Source organism: Chanos chanos, chromosome 8 (genome assembly GCF_902362185.1).
Source record: "Chanos chanos chromosome 8, fChaCha1.1, whole genome shotgun sequence".
NCBI classification, from domain to species: Eukaryota; Metazoa; Chordata; class Actinopteri; order Gonorynchiformes; family Chanidae; genus Chanos; species Chanos chanos.
Genome location: NC_044502.1, coordinates 14,824,941 through 14,844,794, shown reverse-complemented (window position 1 = coordinate 14,844,794; position 19,854 = coordinate 14,824,941). Strand labels below are relative to the sequence as shown.

Here is a 19,854-nt window from a genome sequence, read left to right as displayed (position 1 = left end):
AATTCAATTTAAGTACAGTATGAGATCATAGCTTACATACACGCATATTTATAACAAAGTACATTATGACTTCATGTTTCAAGAACCCATAAATTACCTCGAGTTTTTATTATTACCCAAAATAACACAGAAGTATGAGAAGAAGCATAGCAGCATGATGACTGCCTCTGGTCTGGCCTGTTTGACTAACTGGCTTTGCACTGGCCTGCAGTTTCAAACTTGAACATTATCCAAACAAAGTCTTTAGTTATGTGCGTTAAATAGATAGGTGAGGCATTCAAAGGTATGTAGTGAAAGCAACCGTAACATCCAATTTATCTTTACGTGTAGATGTTTTAAAATGACCCTAACACTGTTGAGGCAGCGTGGGCAACCTTTTTTTTCTTTCTTTTTTTTTTTTTTAACAACATATATAGTACCTGCATAAGATTCTTGGCTGAGAAGAAGAGGCAGATTCTTAACTGGTAACCAACTACTTACCTGTTTTAGATTTTCTAATTTGTTTGTACAGTGTTACCCATGTGGGTGAACACGAGCACAAAATGTCTACGTAACACACTCCTTCATTTTTCACAGGGATTTTTCGTAAGACATTGCGTAAGATGAAATGAAGTTAGCAGTCAAATATTATGACATAGTTTCCAGAAGTGATCCGGTAAACAACTGGCAAACCACCGACTGTTTTTGCTGACAGGATTCTTTAAGACATTTCAACTTCTGTCAGCTGAAAAAAAAAACTGTCAGAATTCATTAGTTCTCAGAATATTCATCTATATTGTCTCACCCAAAACATGAACTTGTTAGCCTAGTCAAGATATCAGAGATGTGAGAAATTCAGTTTGTCCAAATTGTTTTGTTCTCGTAACAGAAGCCTGCCAACAACCACTTTTCCCCCACTTTAAGCTTCAGATCTTGCTGTCTGCAACAATTGTAAAATCCCTTAAATCATGTTGAGAAACCCATGAACTAATCTGATATTACTGACTAGTGCTGTAAGGTAATCAAGAAATCAGGAAGTAATACACTCTTGCTGTTCAGCAGTGGACTGCCTACTTCTAAACAAAAAAACCCTGGAGATTATTTTGTTTCTCTATGGTGTCAGAGTCTTGAAATTGACTAAGATGTCATCTCACTCGTGGTCTAGCCTCTTGCTGTTGTGTTTCCTCAACTGCTTTTGCAGCTGAGATCAGCAGACTCTGTCCAGAGCTGTGTGCTTTGATTGACTCATCGCTTTATTGGTGAGATCCTCTGCTTGACAGGAGGAACGTGTGGCATGCCTTTCTTGTCATGTCCTTCTCCAAGGTTGTCCACAAGGTCAAACGTTGTGGACAGCTCATTGTATCTCAATAGTTGCACCATTTTTTAGCCGTATGTTTGCTGGCGGCAAAGCTGCATGTTAAAAATAGTTAATACAGGATCAAGCCACATAATAAAGGTCATAAACTAAAACCAGGTTAATCGAGATCAAATGGAACTGGACTATGTCAAAAATGGGATCCGCTTTGAATTTAACTTCGAAGTTAGGTCACACTGACTAAACTCTGCAGTTTCCCCTTGGGGATCAATAAAGTAATCTATCTGTCCATCATCTGTGTGTCTGTCTGTCTATCTATCTATCTATCTATCTATCTATCTATCTAAACAAATCTGAAGCACACCAAAACAGATCAAAGCATACTAAAATGCCAAGGCGACTAAGGTGGAAAACTTAAGTGTATTAAACAAACAACACTTAATTAAATCATATCTGAACTGGATCAAACTCTGAAAAACTATAAAATATATTTATAAATTGTCACTTCAGGATTTTTTGGTATCAAACCAGATTAAACTCACTCGAAATGGATCAAAATGCCATAAATTCTGTTTAACCAGATCAAACTAGATCAAACAAGATCTAACACACCAGAACAGCTTAAACTGTACTGAACCATACTTACACCAAACCAGATCCGACTGGCTGAGACATGACCTGTTCATTGGAACAGAAGAAGTGCAGTTAGTCATTTCGTCGCTGAGTACAGCCGCGGTGCTTAAAGAGGCATGATAGAATGCTCAGCCTGCCATGCATGGGGCATGACAGTCAACAGCTCAGCTGAATTTTACAAAGTTCCCTTCCTTTGTTTTTGGCAAACTGTAAACATATGATTCCATTAAAACAAAGTCTGCATATATACACGATAGAAAATGACTCGTATTCCAAACTGTTATTCTACTGCACATTTTGTTTGTGAGTGTAATGCCAGCCCTTTTTTGTACTGTAGAATCTTAGGTGCTCTTAGATTCTTTGTTCCAAGTTGTTTAATTGACTTTTTTATAACTGAATACATTCTTGCTCCAATATTTTGAAGTTTAGACTGATACAATTTTATGAGCAGTCCTCTCAGCATTTGTAACAATGGAAAATAAATTCTATATTTTGCCTGCATCTCAATGAGGGGAAGGGGGCTGATGTGTTGACTGTAGCCTTGCTTCAACTCTGTCTTCACACTCTGAGGCCTTCCCACTCCTCCTCATTCTGTCTCATCCACCTCTCCAACACTCAAGCAGATTCAAACCATCTGTTGTTTCTCCTCATTGAGGTGAGAACATTATCAGACTAGACGATGACATCACTCAAACCTTAGGCACGTGAGCGTTACAGAAGGAGTACAGAGACATATGGGAATGCAATGGGGATAGACAGAGAGTGAGAGAGGGATAGAGAGGGAGAAACAAAGTGATGCTACCAATTTCTTGGGCCTTTTTTTCAAAGACATTTGTTACTGAATGATGGTGTTGTGTGTCAGGTTTTGACAAAGTCCGCCTTCTCCCGCTCCGTTCATTTGTCATGATTACCTCCTTTATGTTGAGGGAAAAAGGGAGTTATAGATTTCACAGAGCCAGCAGTATACATGATACACGATAACCAAGTTGTTTTTTTTGTTATCTATATGAGAAATTGAATGAGCGTTGTGCATCCCAGGCACAAGAAACACAGACAATAAAATGGAGCCCATCCAAAGCCTCTTTGGTTTGTGCGAGTGTGTGTAGCGGTGGTGCTGGGGAGGACGGGAGGAGGTGAAGGTCGTTTTGGGTCTGTGTGATGATATCACTCAAACCCAAGGCAACATCAGCTGAAAACCACTGACCGCAGAGCTGAAAAAAAAAAAAAAAAAATCTCAGTGAACTTGGAGTTCTTACAATTGAATGTTTTCAAGCTTAATGTCTGTCCTCGACACAAAATTGTTGTCATTTTCATTCCGTGGTGAGTTCGGTGGGTGATGTCCTTGTCTGTGGCCATCAAGGGTCCTGGGACATGGTTGTCTGGCGGGTTTTCAGAGTCTGCTTCTTGATAAAAGGAAAAACTTGTTTACTGTGAAATACCCCAGACAAGCTTTCAAGAAGGCAAAGGGTGACACTAAATAAACTTTATTAGCATTTGAGGTAGCAGCAAGGCAATTACTGTGGAGGATTGTTACGGTAGCTAATGTAAGCAGACATCCTGTGAACAAAACACTCCACTGAAAATGAGCATATTTTTTTTACTTGACCTCATGACTGCAAAAACCCTGTTTTGATTTGTGAATCCGTGTCTCCTGTAAGGAGTTCTGTAGCTATCTGAGAATTTTTATCCTCTCCGAAGTAACTGCAAGGGGATCCAGAGTGGAAGGCCATCTTCCATCCAAAAGGCAAAAATCCATGAAAATGTTCGTTGAAATGTTCAAACCTCTCTTAAGCATGACCCTGCGCTCATACCGGCAGCAAAAACAAGCAGCAAAGCGACAAGAAGTCATTCATTTCCAATGGTCGCTGGGCGACACTGAGTGACACGGCATGGCTAGTCGCCTGGCCACAAAATCGCTGCGACATGGCGACAAAAAAAGTTGAGCAACTTTCAGCTTTACGCAAATGAGCAGTGACAGAGTTGAGCAACAGCCAATCAGAGGGCAGATGTGTTCTTCTTAGACTCTTTCAGTGTGAAACGTTTTCTTAAACTTTAGTTCCTTTATTAGCATTTTGGTTCCCAATACTGTCTCCGCGCATGGATAGCGGCTATTGCGAATGCTACTTTGTGGTCCATGGTGAAACGATAGCGTTTGAAGCAAGATCACACTATATATAAGAAAATGAATTACTTCCAAAACATATTTTACTGCGGCAATGCACCTGATTTGTCTATAAATAAACACAGCATGTAATATATATTTATAATATTTATGAGTATATACTCTTTTTTTAGGAAAATTGGTGCATCTCCTGTCAATACATTTGTAGCCCACTTCCTCAAATCTACATAGGCAACACCCACAAGCTGGCTGCAAGCAACCGCTAGGCGACTGCAAGCGACAGTGACTTGGTGACACAGCGACTTGGTGAAAAAAAAGTCTCTGCCGGCGTGAGCGAGGGGTTAGAGGGACTCGTGCGTGCTCTGCCTCGTTTATTGGCGGACTCGGAAGCCCCTGATAAAGATTCCAATACTGACCTCCTCGTCTGGCCAACAAACAAGGTGGGGGCAGGTAGACACACCTGAGCCCTTCCAGCATGTATACCTGCCCAGGTGTTATTTACTGGGCCATAAAAAAAAAAGTTTTTTTCCTTTTTCTTTTTTACCTTTTCATGCAACTGATTGGCTATTTAAGATTTAGACTGTGCTGCACTAAATGTTTGGTGACATTTGATGAACCCTTTTTATGCCCCTTTTAAAGTCTTTTGTTTGTGGTGCTCAATCGCTTACAGTCATCTTGTAGAGGCTAAAAGCTTTCAGCTGGAGTTAACTCCTTACAGAAGATTTCAAATACCACAATGAAGGTTTCAGCAGACATAGGGCATGAGTAAGAAGTATTTTCAGCTTAACTTTCAGTGGAGTAACCCTTAACCTAAGGTTAATAAAATCTTTTTTTTTTTGTCTCTTTAAAGATAGTAGTCCTCATCTGATCCTGCAATCTTCATTTAGCGGAATTTAAAGAGCACCTCTTCAGTTAAGCCGCACCTTTACCCGAGAACAAGAGAACAATGCAGACTCAAGTGGGAGGTTTGATTAGACAATGCTCATCGTTGTGCCGAACAGCTGGATGACTGAGCAAAGGAGAATTTATCTCTCTCACATGTGCGCATCAGTCTCTCATTGTTTCAAGAAGACTAGCTGAAGGTTTTTTAAGGTCATCCCACTTCGGAGTCATAAAGAAAATGGATCAGTGTTCTAGAGTCCTAGCATCAACGTGAACCTCTTTCGCTGGTTTCCTGAGTGGAGTTATGGAGGTTAAGAATCTTTGCTCTGGTGAACTTTTACTGGCATTTTCTCTGGAACAGGCAAATATCCATGGAATGTTGCAGGTTCTTTTTTCTTTTCTTTTTTTTTTCGAGAGTATCCTCAATGTGCTTGTGAACTAAACCAACACTGGATAGCATGTGTATAACGTGGATTAGTGCTCTCTCTCTCTCTCTGTCCCCTTTTCTCCTGGATGAGTGATCTGATCAAACAGATTCGTGGCTCTGATTAAATTACAGATGATACTGATTTACATATTCATGATATATAGTTGCCGGACGTTGTCTTACAGACTTTAAATGCACCGAATTCTCTCCAGTGGTTGATTGCGGCACACAAGCCATACCTGTTTAATGGGAGACCCGAGTGTGCAGCCGTGGCTTCGGCCGTGTGACGTGCAGGTGTGCTTGTTCTGCTTTTGTTCTGTTGTTCCAGTTTTGCTCCTGAATTGTTTACTTAAACTGCCCGGCTTTGGAGTAACACCGGGTCTGTAAAGGTTGTGTGAGGCGTCTGTGACAGTTGAGCAATCCAATGATCTCAGCTTTAATTCCAGATCAGTATCTGTCATTTCCCCTCCCAATATAATGGTAAACTGTTATAGATAAACAGTCTGTAACAAAAAGGCGTCAGCACAAATAAACTGATATAAACAAGATATTTTAAAACAGAACTGTATGATTATAAGTGTTGGTATTCAAGAGATACCTTTGAACTCTCTGTACTCAGTTATTAACTTACTCACTTAGATATTACAGGCATTGGTTAGTTATTTGTGTGTGTGCGTGTGCGTGTGTGTGTGTGTGTGTGTGTGTGTGTGTGTGTGTGTTTCAGCCCTAAGGCTGATCTAAATCCAGGATGAGACATGAAACAGAGCAGTGAGACATCCACCTGACAGCTGAACTGGATCAACCTCAAACAGAAAGAGATACAGATAGAGAGAGAAATAGACAGAGGGGTAGAAAGACAGAGGGTAAACGAGGAGCGAGCGATTGCCCAGACAAATCAGGGTCAAATATGTATGCACAGCCCTAGACTAACTGTAATTATCTGTCTCATCGGCGCCACACTCTAGTACTGCACTATAAAGCATTCCTCATTACTTAGATATCATAGATTCACTCGTAATGTAACGCTGATGACTATCTAGTGGCTTATTTTAGCCCTTAGCTAATACACCTCTCAAATTTTATTCGTTTAAACAATTTTGGTTCAGTGTCTCTAAAATGTCTAGGCTATGTCTTACACACACTAGTCTGAGATGGTCTGGCTATAATGCGTAGCATTTAAGCAGGTCCCAAGCTTTCATTTCGGCTTGTCGTTCAGAGTCAACGTTCTACCCACACAGCAAGTTTGGGAGTGTTGTTTCACAGTTTACAGTGTCCTAACGTTTTACAGAACAATTACTCTGCTGAGTGTTGATTTACATTAACTCTGCAAAACCATCTCAAAACCAGTGTTTCTTTTATCCTTGCAACCTAGAGAAATCAAGTGAAAGAGATGTCAGAAATATCACTGAGGGGGGAATGGAAGATTTGCATGAGTCATTCGCGTTCAACTGGAATCAGTGGAACCTTCTTCTCCTCCTCTGAGAGTCTATGAAAATTAGCCCTCTTTAGTTATTATGGTATGTCACATAGATTCTCAGTGAGTTCAAGCTGGAAGTTCTTAGTGGAGGAATTCCTCATGGATCAGATGTTTTGCGTGATTGCTCAAGATTGGTCAGACTCCCCCGATCTCTCTTGTCTGGTCCTCCAGACCCCAGCTTGTTGGAGTTGTGATCTTCAATAAGTGACTGTGGGTTTTTTCCCCCTAGAGTACTTTGAAATCTATAATGTCTGTGAAAACATCTATGACATATCCACCAAAGAACTTGTAGCCATCAAAGTACGAACTCTCACCAGTGAACCAACGAGCAAGATAATTATTTTCAGCTGTTGCCAGAGGAACAGCACACACACACACACACACACACACACACACACACGTTTCCCGTACATCGCTTGCACACTAACAAGGAAACTTCACAGATCTTTCCATAGTTTACAAAAACAGACATTAAAAATGTATCTAGAACAAATTTTAATTTTCCTCAAATCAGCCACATCAGCTCGTCCTATCCCAGCACACAGAGACACCAACTCTAACGGCAGTATATCCAAAAAGCCCAGCATCCGTACCTCTGGTCTTTTTTGGGTAAGGGAGCTCCCACCCTCTCACTGTCTAATCTGCCCTGATTTGGGCTAAAGCAGTGTTTATGGGCTGATGGTTGTGATTATGTCCTAAATTATGGCCTGTCTGGTTTTTAGGGCTGTCATCTCAACTTTGTCCTTTCCTGTCATTTATTAAAGAAAAAAAAAAGTACCCTCCGAACGGGAACATGGAGTGATGTCACCAAAGAGTGTGCTGCAGCCAGAGTCTAATTGTGTGTGATTTAGAGCTGTGGTGATGCTCAGGATGCACAGGGATAGTTAAAGCTTATGTAACACTGGTAGCAGCTCAGGAGGAGAGAACATTTTATACCCGGAACAGTTTTTGTCGTAGCCTCCCTCAGGGCAAATGTTTCAGGGGATTAGCGGCAGGGTAAAAAAACATATCCAGGGCTACCTGTGTTTCTTGATAGTTAATGTGAGGTCTACTTCACAGCTGAGATAATGTTTTCATAGTAAACAAGCAAACAAGAAGCGTGGGCAGATGCAGGGGGGGGGAGTGTTCAAGGAAGAGAGGGAGAGAAAGCTTGTCAGTTAAGGAACAAGAGGAGCTGGTATCATGTTTTCATTGCCCACAAGCCCTGAGGAGTGCAGACACAAGCCAGTGTGTGTGTGTGTGTGTGTGCATGTATGTGTGCGTGTGTGTGTGTGTATGCATGTGTGTGTGTGTGCATGTATGTGTGTGTGTGTCTGTGTGTATGCATGTGTGTGTGTGCGCACGCACGCGTGTGTGTGTGTGTGTGTGTGACTCATAGGCCAACCTGTAAGGGTCAGTTTTTGTACAGCTTTGCCTGTGCATATAAAGCTTATACACAGCTGGTCACACCATCAGTTTTGACCTCCATCCTCTCCCCCACCTCTCCCAGTTAAAAACCCTGTCGGAGTAAAGCACCACAGAGAGAGCTCCAGCTATCAGTACATCTGTCTTCATTGTGACTATAAGAAACAGATTTGTTTACAGATACAGATCTCAAAACACTGCATCTTCATTGTCATTAAAGGTAAGAGTTTTGTGCATTTGTAAATTCAGTAATAGATTTTAGGTTTTGAAACACACCTTGTTCTGGTTAGATTTGTTCTAGCTGTTTTTGCATCTGTTCAATCAATCAAGCTGTGTACTCTAAGCTACGCAGAGCTTACTGTGTCTTCAGCTATGAGATCACTCAGAAAGAAAGAGAGAGAGAGAAAGAGAGAGAAAGAGAGAGAGAGAAAACATGTGGGTTTGATTACAGAGCAGTGATGTCATCTTCGTCAGGTAATCAGGCCCAAGGCTCTGAGAATCGTATGTGTCTACACACACACGCACGCGCACACACACACACATACACACACACACAGACACGTACACAAACACAAACACATACACAAAAACACACAAACACTGGCAAAGCCACCTGAAAGTATGTTTACAACCTTGGAGAATCAGCAAAACACAACACACTCAAACAAAATAGCACACATCCCCAGCAAGAAGCGAGCCAGCTCTCAAACCGCACTAAACCAACCATTCCAAATTTGCCTTTTTTTGTGTAAATTTTAATCAGAACCAACTTCTCCAGTAGATAAAACTGTTTGCAGATAAAGTCTGAATGACAGGGGACGCAAGCCCATTGAGTTCATTCTCCAAGCTCGTCACTTTCTTCAAAGTGTTTACTGAGTCAACATTCCAGTGGAAGTCGGAGCTTGACAGAAAATAGCATCTTCTGTGAGATGTTGCGTAACGGCCATTAGTTTTTTTCCACACTTTTCCGTGCACAAATGTGTTCCAAAGTTAAGAATACAGTGATGATACAACAACAGTCAGAAAGAGAGAGAGAGAGAGAAACATCTGGTGTCCACACTCTGTTAACTTGGAAACAGGCATGCTAATTGTGATTCTATATTAAGGAATGTTTTGTTTCGAAACGTTACAAACAAGCCCGGAAAAAACCCAATTCCAGCACCTCTCGCCTTTGTCTTAGCGAGATTGGACACTGTGTTTATGTTGCCCCCAATCTTTTCAAAACAGATTTAGGGCTGAAAAGTGCAGCTCTTTGCTCTCCAATGGCTTCCATATGCTATCAGCATACTGCTGCTTCTCTCCCCTCACAGGGAGTTATGCTTACACTCTCGTGCTAGAGTTACCAAGAAAAGATGAAAGACTTTTACGTCTGCGATATAAAAATAAAAACTGTCCAAAAATGGCCATGCTCAGACATGGTCAAACTACTCCACTCCCCTTCACAATCAATCAAACTAATCATTCCCTCAGCCTCAGCTAACCTCTGACCCCTGTGTGTGTGTGTGTGTGTGTGTGTGTGTGTGTGTGTGTGTGTGTGCGTGTGTGTGTGTGTGTGTGCGTGTGTGCGTGTGTGTGTGTCTGTGCGTGCGTGTGTGTGTGTGTGTCTGTGTGTGTGTCTCTGTGTGTGTGTGTTTCTATCCACAACTTTGAGCATGAAGCTCATGCACTGAATATGTGGATGTCGAATGGTCAGTGTAAGGCCATCTGGATGTACACTGACTCACTGCCAGGCATGTTTGTGAGTGAGAGGATTGTGGATCAAGTTGTACTTTACTCAGAGTTGCCCCCATGCAGTTAAATGTTCTAAGAATCTTTGTCTCTGCTTGTTTCTGTATTTATTATTTCTCATGCCATTTATATGAGAGGAGGCAAAGTTCTGGGATTTTTAAAAACCACTCTGAAGTACAGCATGTTCTTTGCAAAATTTTTCAGCAGTGATCAACATGAATTTACCAAAAGTCATTGGACATAAATAGTTATGAATATACAAATAGACTGCCCTCATCTGAAGAAAATTGACCTTGATGTCTGCTTCAATGTGACTTGGGAAATTTCCTACTAATTTGTGTCCATTTTGAAATTGGACTGTACTGTCATCCACTCTTCTTTAAAGCCTCAGAAAAACACATAATAGATACATTCTTCCTTTGCTTTAATACCACATTGTAATTAATGAGTCCAGAATAACTTCTATTTGGTTGAGGCCGAGGGTATGTGCTTGGTAATGCAATATTCTTCTTCAAACCGCACATTCACAAATCCTTTGTATTTTATCCTTCATTTGTATAATCCTGAGTTTATGTGTAATCATGTAAAGAACAGTCCAGTTTTGTTTGTTAGGCCAGAGAGTTTCCAGTTGTGTTTATTATGATTATGGTGAATTTGCTGTCGCTGTTCAGGAAGTATCCTTGGATGTCCTTTCACTTATTGTTACTAGGGACAACTAATGCCAAGGTAACCATAGAACCTCTTTTGTTTGCCCTGTTGTTGTGGTATTAGCTAACAGCCCAGCTTTGTCCAGGAACAAGACTTACGATGATTTAAAAAACATCTCATAGTTTCACTTCACATGTCCCTAAATTGTAACTTTGTATTGTGTAACCGCGGCAGCAGTGAAAATGCAGTCAGAAAACTGGTACTCGCACATATCGTAGACCCATAAGTTTAAGACAACAGTTTGTGGCTACACAGTAGTTACAATGTCAAACTGGAGCTCAAATCAAAATACAAAGTTATTGAAGACACCTGGTATAAAGTGGGGCTTGTTCCCTTAGCAACAGCTGAGATATCTCCCTTACTCTGAAATATCTCAGCCTGTCTTTATTAACCTATCATAATTTGGTCACGTCAACTCACAGCTGAGTTTTTGGTATGTGTAAACAGTCCACGTTTACTGGCAGGAATTTCCTATTAATCAGTCTGTGCGTGCTAATCTGTAGGCTCGGATGACGGGTGAGAACTGTTAATGAACACTTAGACTCTGATAGGAGACTATTAGATTGAGCAATGTGAAAAGATAGCATTTTCGTTTAAAATTTAAAATACTTTCTCTCAGTTTTTTTGGATAAAGGTCTGGGCAAAGGGCAGTAAGGCAGTACTTGAGAAAGAGAGAGATTCAGCCTATTTTCACTTTCACACAATATCACACAATACTTCGCTGGTACACGGGACAGTGAAACACAGGACCCATAGGTCAATTTAAATTTCATATAGAAGTTGCTCTGAGAACTGTGGTTTTCTGCTGATGTATATCTACTTGTTCAGTTTCCCTTTTCCTTTCCTTTTCATTCTTCTTTCTAGGTTTATCTACCACATTCTCTATCTCAGAAAAGCTTTTTCAAGTTACCGAACGGTGTTACGGACATGTTAATTCTGGGGTTTTTTTTGGGTTTTTTGGTCACTCTAAGCTGACCGGCTCTGACAAAAGCCAGAAGGATATGTTGTAACCCAAACCTCTTGTGTCTCCCCGCACTATGCCTGCTCGCCAGACCCACTGACAGAATGAACAGACACTTCACACTTCACACACGTCATTACAGCACCCTCTGCCCCTTCTGCTTTTAACACTCACAGGCACCTTTTCTCTCTCTCTCTCTCTCTCTCTCTCTCTCTCATACACACACACACACACACACACACACACACGCACACTTTTGTGCTATAATACTTTTCCTCTTTCTTTCTTTCTTTCTTTCTTTCTTTCTTTCTTTCCTCCTTCCTTCCTTTCTTTCTTTCTCTTTGCTCGCTCTCTCCCTCTCTCTCTCTCTCTCTCTCTCTCTTTCTTACTGACACACTCACGCACAAGAGGCTGTACGACATAAAGTTCCATATAAGGGCAGAGTGATGATGTAATGGTGTATAGGCAGGGAGCGTGTGGTGAGCACATCCCTTATTGTTTGGTTTCACTGCTGGAATGTCCACATCTCAGCCAGAGCTTTTGGGATGTGCTTTACACACTGAGACTGGACACACACACAGCCAACAGGTAGGTTCTTAATCCTAATCCATAGAGAGAAGAAGTTCTACAAACCCCATCAGTTTGGTTTTTATATGTGTTTTACTCATGTAAAACAAACTAAAAGTTCTCTCTCTCTGTGACGCTACTCAGAGCTGGTTACCTTTATTGCTCGTAGCTTAGTTTGTAGAACATTACTTAACAGAAAGTACTTGGTTCATAATTTTCATTAAATCTTAATATTTTGGAACTTATTTGTAAACATGTTTTAATAATTATTAGAACTTATGATTAGTTGGATACCCATTTCCGTACACTAAGAATTGATTTTTTTCAACTTGTCTGTTAATTTCTGCAACAAAGTATTTTAAAGTTCTCATTAGAGAACATCTTAACTGGTGCTTCACATGAAATTTCGATAATTAAACAATTATGCCATTACATTTTATTACCCATTGTGTTCTTAGTGGAATCGTTTCACTGTAACACTTAGTCTGAAAATGACAAATAATTATCAAAATCTGTGAAGTCAGCGAAGAAAAGGCTTATATCACAATGTTATATTCACAGCTAATACAACATTACTGTCCCCTGTCCAAACTGTTATGAGGGGGAAAAAAAACAATAACAAAATAAATGTTTTAAAAATAAAAGAGGAAGGATGAAGACATTTCAGGCATGTTTTAGCTTTCATAACTTAAGTTTCAGACAGTCTGTCTCATGAATACATGCTGTAATACATGTAGAGACAACATTTACACAAACGTTATATCACCATGTAACCTTGGAAACATCTCATTTTCAGTTACCTGATATTTCAGCTATTCATACTATTTCTGTACTGGCTTTCAAAGCTCTTACATCATTCTCTGTGTTCTGAGAGTTGCTCTGTAAACTCCATCCCACCACACAAAAGGTAATTCTATTAAAAAAAAAACATCAACAAATGTGAAAACCAGGAAAAAATTACTCTCTACAAATCAGACTTTTAGACTTGGCAAAACCTTTGCTGTTGGATACCAAATTAAAGGATCTGGGCAAAAAATTCATGTTTCACTTTTTCCTCGAAATGATTAAGCAATTGCTTTGTATCAGTATGAGTCATTTAGTAGCTTACATTTCAGAATGATAAAATTCCTCTTTTAGAGTTTTCTGGAAGTATACTACCATGTCAGCGTATATCAGTTTAACTGAAAACACCTCATATCTGTGACATGAGATTCGAGTGCCGGCGATACCGGAGACATATGACAGCTATGTTAGACGCAATACCTGCTTTGGTTCTGATTACTCTTTAGCGCCCTCTGCTGCTCAGTTCATATTGCTGTTCATTTTCATTCTCATTCTGAACAGCAGTGGACACGGAGAGAGATCAGGGATTAACTGTACACTTTTAATGTCTGTTCAAAATGTAGGCTTTTTCTCCTTTTCTTTTTCTTTTTCTTTTTTTTTTTTAAGTTTGTTTAGCTATGACCTATTTTGAACATTCTGAAAGATAAGAAGTCTGTATATGATAGCAAGAAGCTACACATCACCACACGGTGGGATCGATTGAAACAGCTACATTCTCACAGAATTTCCCTGACCGACTTATTTTTCCTGGCTTACTCTGACGATCTCACTCAATTGACCCGTTTGACGTCATCACCCACTAACCCTACTTGTCAGTTGCTCTCTGGAATTTTTTTTTTCCTGATTGGATTACTTTAGTTATTAAAATGTACATTGCTGTGGAAATAATGGTTATCTGAGTGCATGCCAGAGGCAGCAAAAGCGGCTGAGGTTCGGCTCTGGCCGTGTTTCTGCATTGTGGGGTCAAGGCCGCTTATAACAGCGAAAGAGAATCCTGCCCCACTTTCTCTGAAGGATAACTGATAGCTTCCTGTTGGCTTTGGCCTTACAGAGTTTTCTTTAAGCATACTGATGAGATCAGGAGTCAAACAGGACATTTTGGAGTGGAGAGAGGGGAGAGGGGAGCTAGGGGAGAAGGGGGGGGGGTGTCTTTCACTAGACCCACACCCTCCAACTATTCTAACAATACGGATTTGCAGGTTTTAACTCCCAAGAGAATGAGTTTCTGAGTAAAGCCTACCCTACAGAACACCGTAGAGATGTATTGTATATCATTAAGCTAGAGTGTCTTATAACCCGACCTTTTACGGTATTGCAGAAAGACTCTGCTTATGGGTTCAGTTACACACAGAAGCTCAACACTGAATGCAGACAGTACATACCAATGAATTATCAACAGGTGGCAAAATATTTACCTCTACAACACAAAGCTTCAGCTCCAGGGCCGGAGGGATATAGTGTGCCATTCGCTATTATTACAGCAATCTGTAATGCTATTTTTATTATTGTTATTATGTGGTGGATTTCCTGAATTTAGGTGGTAACCTTGAATACCTTCTTAAGATATTTTGTCATTGAATGTGAGCCATGCCTCTGAATTCTAAGCCCATAGTCCACTCCACAGACCCCAGGCTTCTGTTGTTTTAGTGTTGTGTTTCTCTACCACTGCAGTTTTCCTCAGGGAAGTTATGCCTTTTGAGGCAAATTTAGTGTGAGTCTCTACGGAGGCGCACTTACATGATACGCACTGTAGAGAATACATGTCATTTCCTCCTGAGGGACACCGCTCGTTTACTTCCAAATCTGGAAATCTAGGCTGACTTTATCTAGGAGTAGCAATAACAAATGTGATAAATATGTTTTGTAGTTTCTTGAAAAATTCAAATGCATGATAAAGTTAGGGAATGAAAAACAAATGTGAATGAGGAAACAATTCAGGGACATAGGTATGCACACACACACACACACACACACACATACACACGCACACGCACACGCGCACACACACACACACACACACACACACATGCACACACAAACACTTACAGTAAATGGTCTACCATGGCAGCATGACATCACCCAAGATGTTGATAAGAATGAGGAAAATGCCATACTGTTAACTGATTAAGTACAAAGATATGTAACCTTTTTGATTTTCCTTCATTTACTCTCACTTCTTTTGTAATCAGCATTCATAAACTGCCAATATATGTGTAAAAGTTTCAAAAGAACTTATTGCATGGTTAAGGGTGATTCTCCGCTACTGTTTGGCACAGAATGATTAACAATACTCATACAGTTTTAAAAAATCACCTGAACAGTTTACAGCTGCATAATATATTGTGTTCAAACTAAATCCCATTTTACAACATAATGGAATATGTATAAGACTTTTCATGTTATTCCCGAAACCACCTTTTTCCTACTGTCCTACCAGTGGCACAAGATGGTCACACAAGCACCAACAGACGCTCACACAGTCACGCACACACACACACACACACACACACACACACACACACACACGTAATGCTGTCAACATCTCTCATCTCAACACACACACTCAGAGACAAACACTCACAAACTCACAGATTGGATACGGGAGGTGAGATTTGCACTTCTGACATCATATTCATGTGCTACAGGTTGCGTGGAATTTTTGAGCGTGCTTTTCAAAAGTAGTTCCTTTTATATTGCCAGGCTGTAATTGCCTCTGGAGAACGGGGAATTCCTCTAAATATTAAACCAGTAAGGGAAGGAGGTGGTACTTAGTGCTGGCGCTGGTGGGATGGGGGGGATGGAGAGGAACCCCCCAGTTAGAAGATTTTCCAGTATGCAGTCTGTACTGGGATCTGGCAGCTGTACATGTTTCAGTCAAAACATCCCCTTCACTGCTGGCGGCACTGGGACTGGCAAACTTGTGCCAACTACTTTAATCCTAGTTCCACCCACACCTTTCTCTTACATACGTAGCTCATGTACTCACATACATGTTTCATCTTTACTCTTATGTATTCATAAGAGTAACACACACACACATGCATACACACACACACACTTCCTGTCTTCATATGTCTCCTCACTATATAAAGGTCCCTGCATTTATCTTGCCTTTTTCAGTTGGGAAAAAAACATGTGTATACTGTTAATTCACTTAATTTGGGTTAAATGAGACAAGTCTATTGTAGTTTAAAAAAAAAAAACTGCGATGCTTACTGGGTCACACATTTCCGTCTTTCCCTTGAAGTAATAAACCATACTAACTTTTTCTTTTTTTCCTTTGACCTTGCAGACTTAAGTTGCTTATTGATCAAGAAAAGGCTTACCAAGAAAGAAAGGAGGAAGAGAGTGAACAAAAGGTCTCAGACCTTAAGGAGGAGCTGACTAAACTGAAATCTTTTGCACTGCTGGTCGTTGACGAGCAGCAGCGCCTCACAGAGCAGTTGACCCAACAGACTGCTAAGGTCCAAGAACTGACTGCCACAGTCTCTCAAACCCAAGAGGAGCTGAGCTCTGCCCAAACCCGCATACAAGAAGAAGAGAGCAAAGTCTTCCGCCTGGAGGCGGAGTTACGTGACCAGGCTAGTCGTTTTCATCAGGAGCAAGAAGCCATGACCGCGAAACTGACCAATGAGGATGCCCAGAACAGACAGCTCAGGCAAAAACTGTCCACACTCAGCCGACAGCTGGACGAACTGGAGGAGACCAACAAAACTCTTCGCAGGACAGAAGAGGAATTGCAGGAGCTGAGAGAGAAAATCAGTCGCGGAGAATGTGGCAACTCCAGTCTGGTAGCTGAAGTAGAGGAGCTGCGGAAACGAGTGCTGGAGATGGAGGGAAAGGATGAGGAGTTGATTAGAATGGAGGACCTTTGCAGAGACCTAAACAGGAAGCTGGAAAAAGAGGCCAGCCAAAGCCGCAGCTTAAAGGCAGAAGTGGACAAACTTAATCACAGGATCATGGAGCTGGAGAAACTCGAAGATGCCTTTGGCAAGAGCAAGCAGGAATGCAGCTCGCTGAAATGCAACCTGGAGAAGGAAAGAACGGTGACAAAACACCTGTCCAATGAGCTGGATGTTCTGAGGGTAAGAATCAAGGAGCTTGAGGCCATTGAGGGCCAACTGGAGAAAACAGAGCTCACCTTGAAAGAAGATCTTACCAAGCTTAAGACACTGACAGTCATGCTTGTGGATGAGAGAAAGACAATGGCAGAGAAACTCAGGCACATGGAGGACAAACTGCAGAACAGCACAGGCAAACTGCAGGCCGAACAAGACAAAGTCACAACAGTGACGGAGAAGCTCATAGAGGAAAGCAAGAAAACCTTGAAGTCCAAGGCTGAATTGGAGGAGAAGATGTGCGTTGCGAACCGAGACAGGGATGAGCTGAGGTCTAAGCTCAAAGCCGAGGAAGAGAAGAACAATGACCTTCAATCCAAAATCAACATGATGAAGAAAAGGCTTCAGTCCTTGGAAGCTATTGAGAGAGAGTTCCTGAGAAACAAAGCCAAAGAAGAACACATCAAAACACCCATACCCAATCGCTTCCAACAAGAAGACAACAAAGTCAAAGATTTGACTCAAGAGGTGGAGAGGCTCAGACGGAAGCTCAAAGAAATGAAGGTTGTTGAAGATGATCTGCTGAAGACTGAGGATGAGTTTGAGACCTTGGAGAAGAGATATTCAAATGAACAAGAGCGAGCCAAAGTCTTACTGGAAGAACTAGAAGTCTCCAGAAAGGAACTCTCCAAGTATCAGTTGGCTGAGAAAAAGGAATCTAACCAGGAGCACATTCTTTACAAGCGTCTGAAAGAGGAAGAGGCCAAGTCAAGCCATCTGACCAGAGAGGTGGAAGCTCTTAAGGAGAAGATCCATGAATACATGGGCACGGAGGAATCCATCTGTCGCATGAAAACAGATCACGCAACACTCCAGAGGAAACTTACGCAGCAGGAAGTGAGGAACAAAGAGCTTGCCAGAGAGATGGAGAGCCTCACACGAGAGCTTGAGCGATACCGCCGCTTCAGCAAAAGCCTCCGTCCTGGCATGAACGGGCGTCGCTTTTCAGATCTAAATGTCTCCACGAAGGAGGTGCAGACTGACCCAACAGACAGCTTGCCCCCAAATTACAAGAGTCTTGCTCCACTGGAACGCGCAGTGGTAAATGGAAAACTGTATGAGGAGAGCGATCAAGATGATGAACACAATTACAACGAGATCCACCTGACAAAATGCAACCCCTCACTCATTAACAATGTCAACAATCTGAACAACAGTATGAAGAGGGTCAGGGGCCCCTTCCTCAAGAGCAGAGAGAGCCAACACCCGGTTAATGGCAAGGTGCAACCAAAACAGAATGGGAATCATGTCCAGCAAGGAGACGTCGTCCTTACGCACAGTCCTGGGCAACCTCTCCACATAAAGGTGACCCCAGATCACGGGCACAACACAGCCGTGCTGGAGATTACGAGCCCAACTACAGAGAACGCCCAGTCCTACACCAGCACGGCAGTTATCCCAACCAGTGGTGCACCTCCCAAACAAAGGATCACTATCATCCAGAATGCGTCGATCTCCCCATCCAGCAAAACCAAGGGTTCTCCCTGCTCTTCAGACAGCCCCTGCACACCAGACAGATCCATGTCACCCCTCACCATGGCAAACTACTCCCGAACGATGACCCCAGATTCTTCAGGGTCAGTGACCCCAGACAGAGCCATGTCACCAATACAGATAGTGTCTGTCACCACAGGAACACCTGACAGGTCACAGTCCTCAGAGCCAGTAGAGGTCACAGGAGGTCACGCCATCTTCCGTGTAACCCCGGAGAGGCAGAACAGCTGGCAGCTGCAGAGGTCCAACAGCTCAGGACCTAATGTCATCACTACAGAGGACAACAAAATCCACATCCATTTAGGGAGCCCCTACATTCAGACCATAAACAGCACAGCCCGACCCCTGAGCCCTGGCTACTCACCTGGGCAAGAGCAAAGAACTCCAGTGTTAACCAATGGCACACCAAACAAAGGCAACAGCAAAATCACAAGTAGCATCACTATAAAGCCCACCTCCACCCCAATACCAAGGCCATCACAAATTACAGTAAGTAATATCTGAACTTGATCAGATACACCCACCCACCCCCACCCCCCTCAATCAACCCATAGTCTGCCATTAACATCATATAGTTAGTTTACCCCATGCCATCCCTACCCGCCAACCATCACCCTCTTGCATTGTGACATGTAACTTCAACCCTTCTAATCTTTTGTCTTTGAGTACACCACACTCTACAGATCCTCAATGAATTACCTGTAGTGTTTTGTTTGTGTTTGCTTGTTTGTTTGTTGTTGTTGTTGTTTTGTTTGGTTGAGTATTTTTTTTAACTGTACATGTGCATGATCTATAACAAAAAAAAAGAAGAAAAAAAATCTGTGATAATAAGTATATGAAAGCACTAGTACTGAATTTAATTCAAGCCTGGGTTCTCAAGTGTGCACTTACTGTATTTGCTTAATGGCCAATGACCATGTACCAATACTGTTCACTGATGTACCATTTTCATTTTTGTTTATATTTCATATACATTATGGTGGATATTTCTTTTCTAATTATTAAAAAGAGCAAATGCTGACACAAGTTCAAATTCTTTTTATTATGTAACAGTCACATCATCTTGACTAAGTATTCCCAAATACCTTGCAGTGCAAGAGAAAATACCTTGATCTTCGGGTTAAGTATTATTTTTTCTGTAAATGAATTTTAATCAAACATTGTTCTTTCAATCATTAATCAAGTAGATCGGTTTT

At 41.5% G+C, this 19,854-nt stretch overlaps 1 protein-coding gene across 1 annotated transcript in view; it reads left to right on the top strand.

Moving 5' to 3' along the window:
- filip1l (filamin A interacting protein 1-like) overlaps positions 1–19,854 on the top strand; it is a 38,532-nt gene that overhangs the window by 14,675 nt on the left and 4,003 nt on the right. The window contains exon 4 of the mRNA XM_030781491.1: positions 16,339–19,147. Within this exon, the coding sequence (XP_030637351.1) occupies positions 16,339–19,147 (2,809 nt within the window). The remainder of the gene's footprint in view (positions 1–16,338; positions 19,148–19,854) is intronic.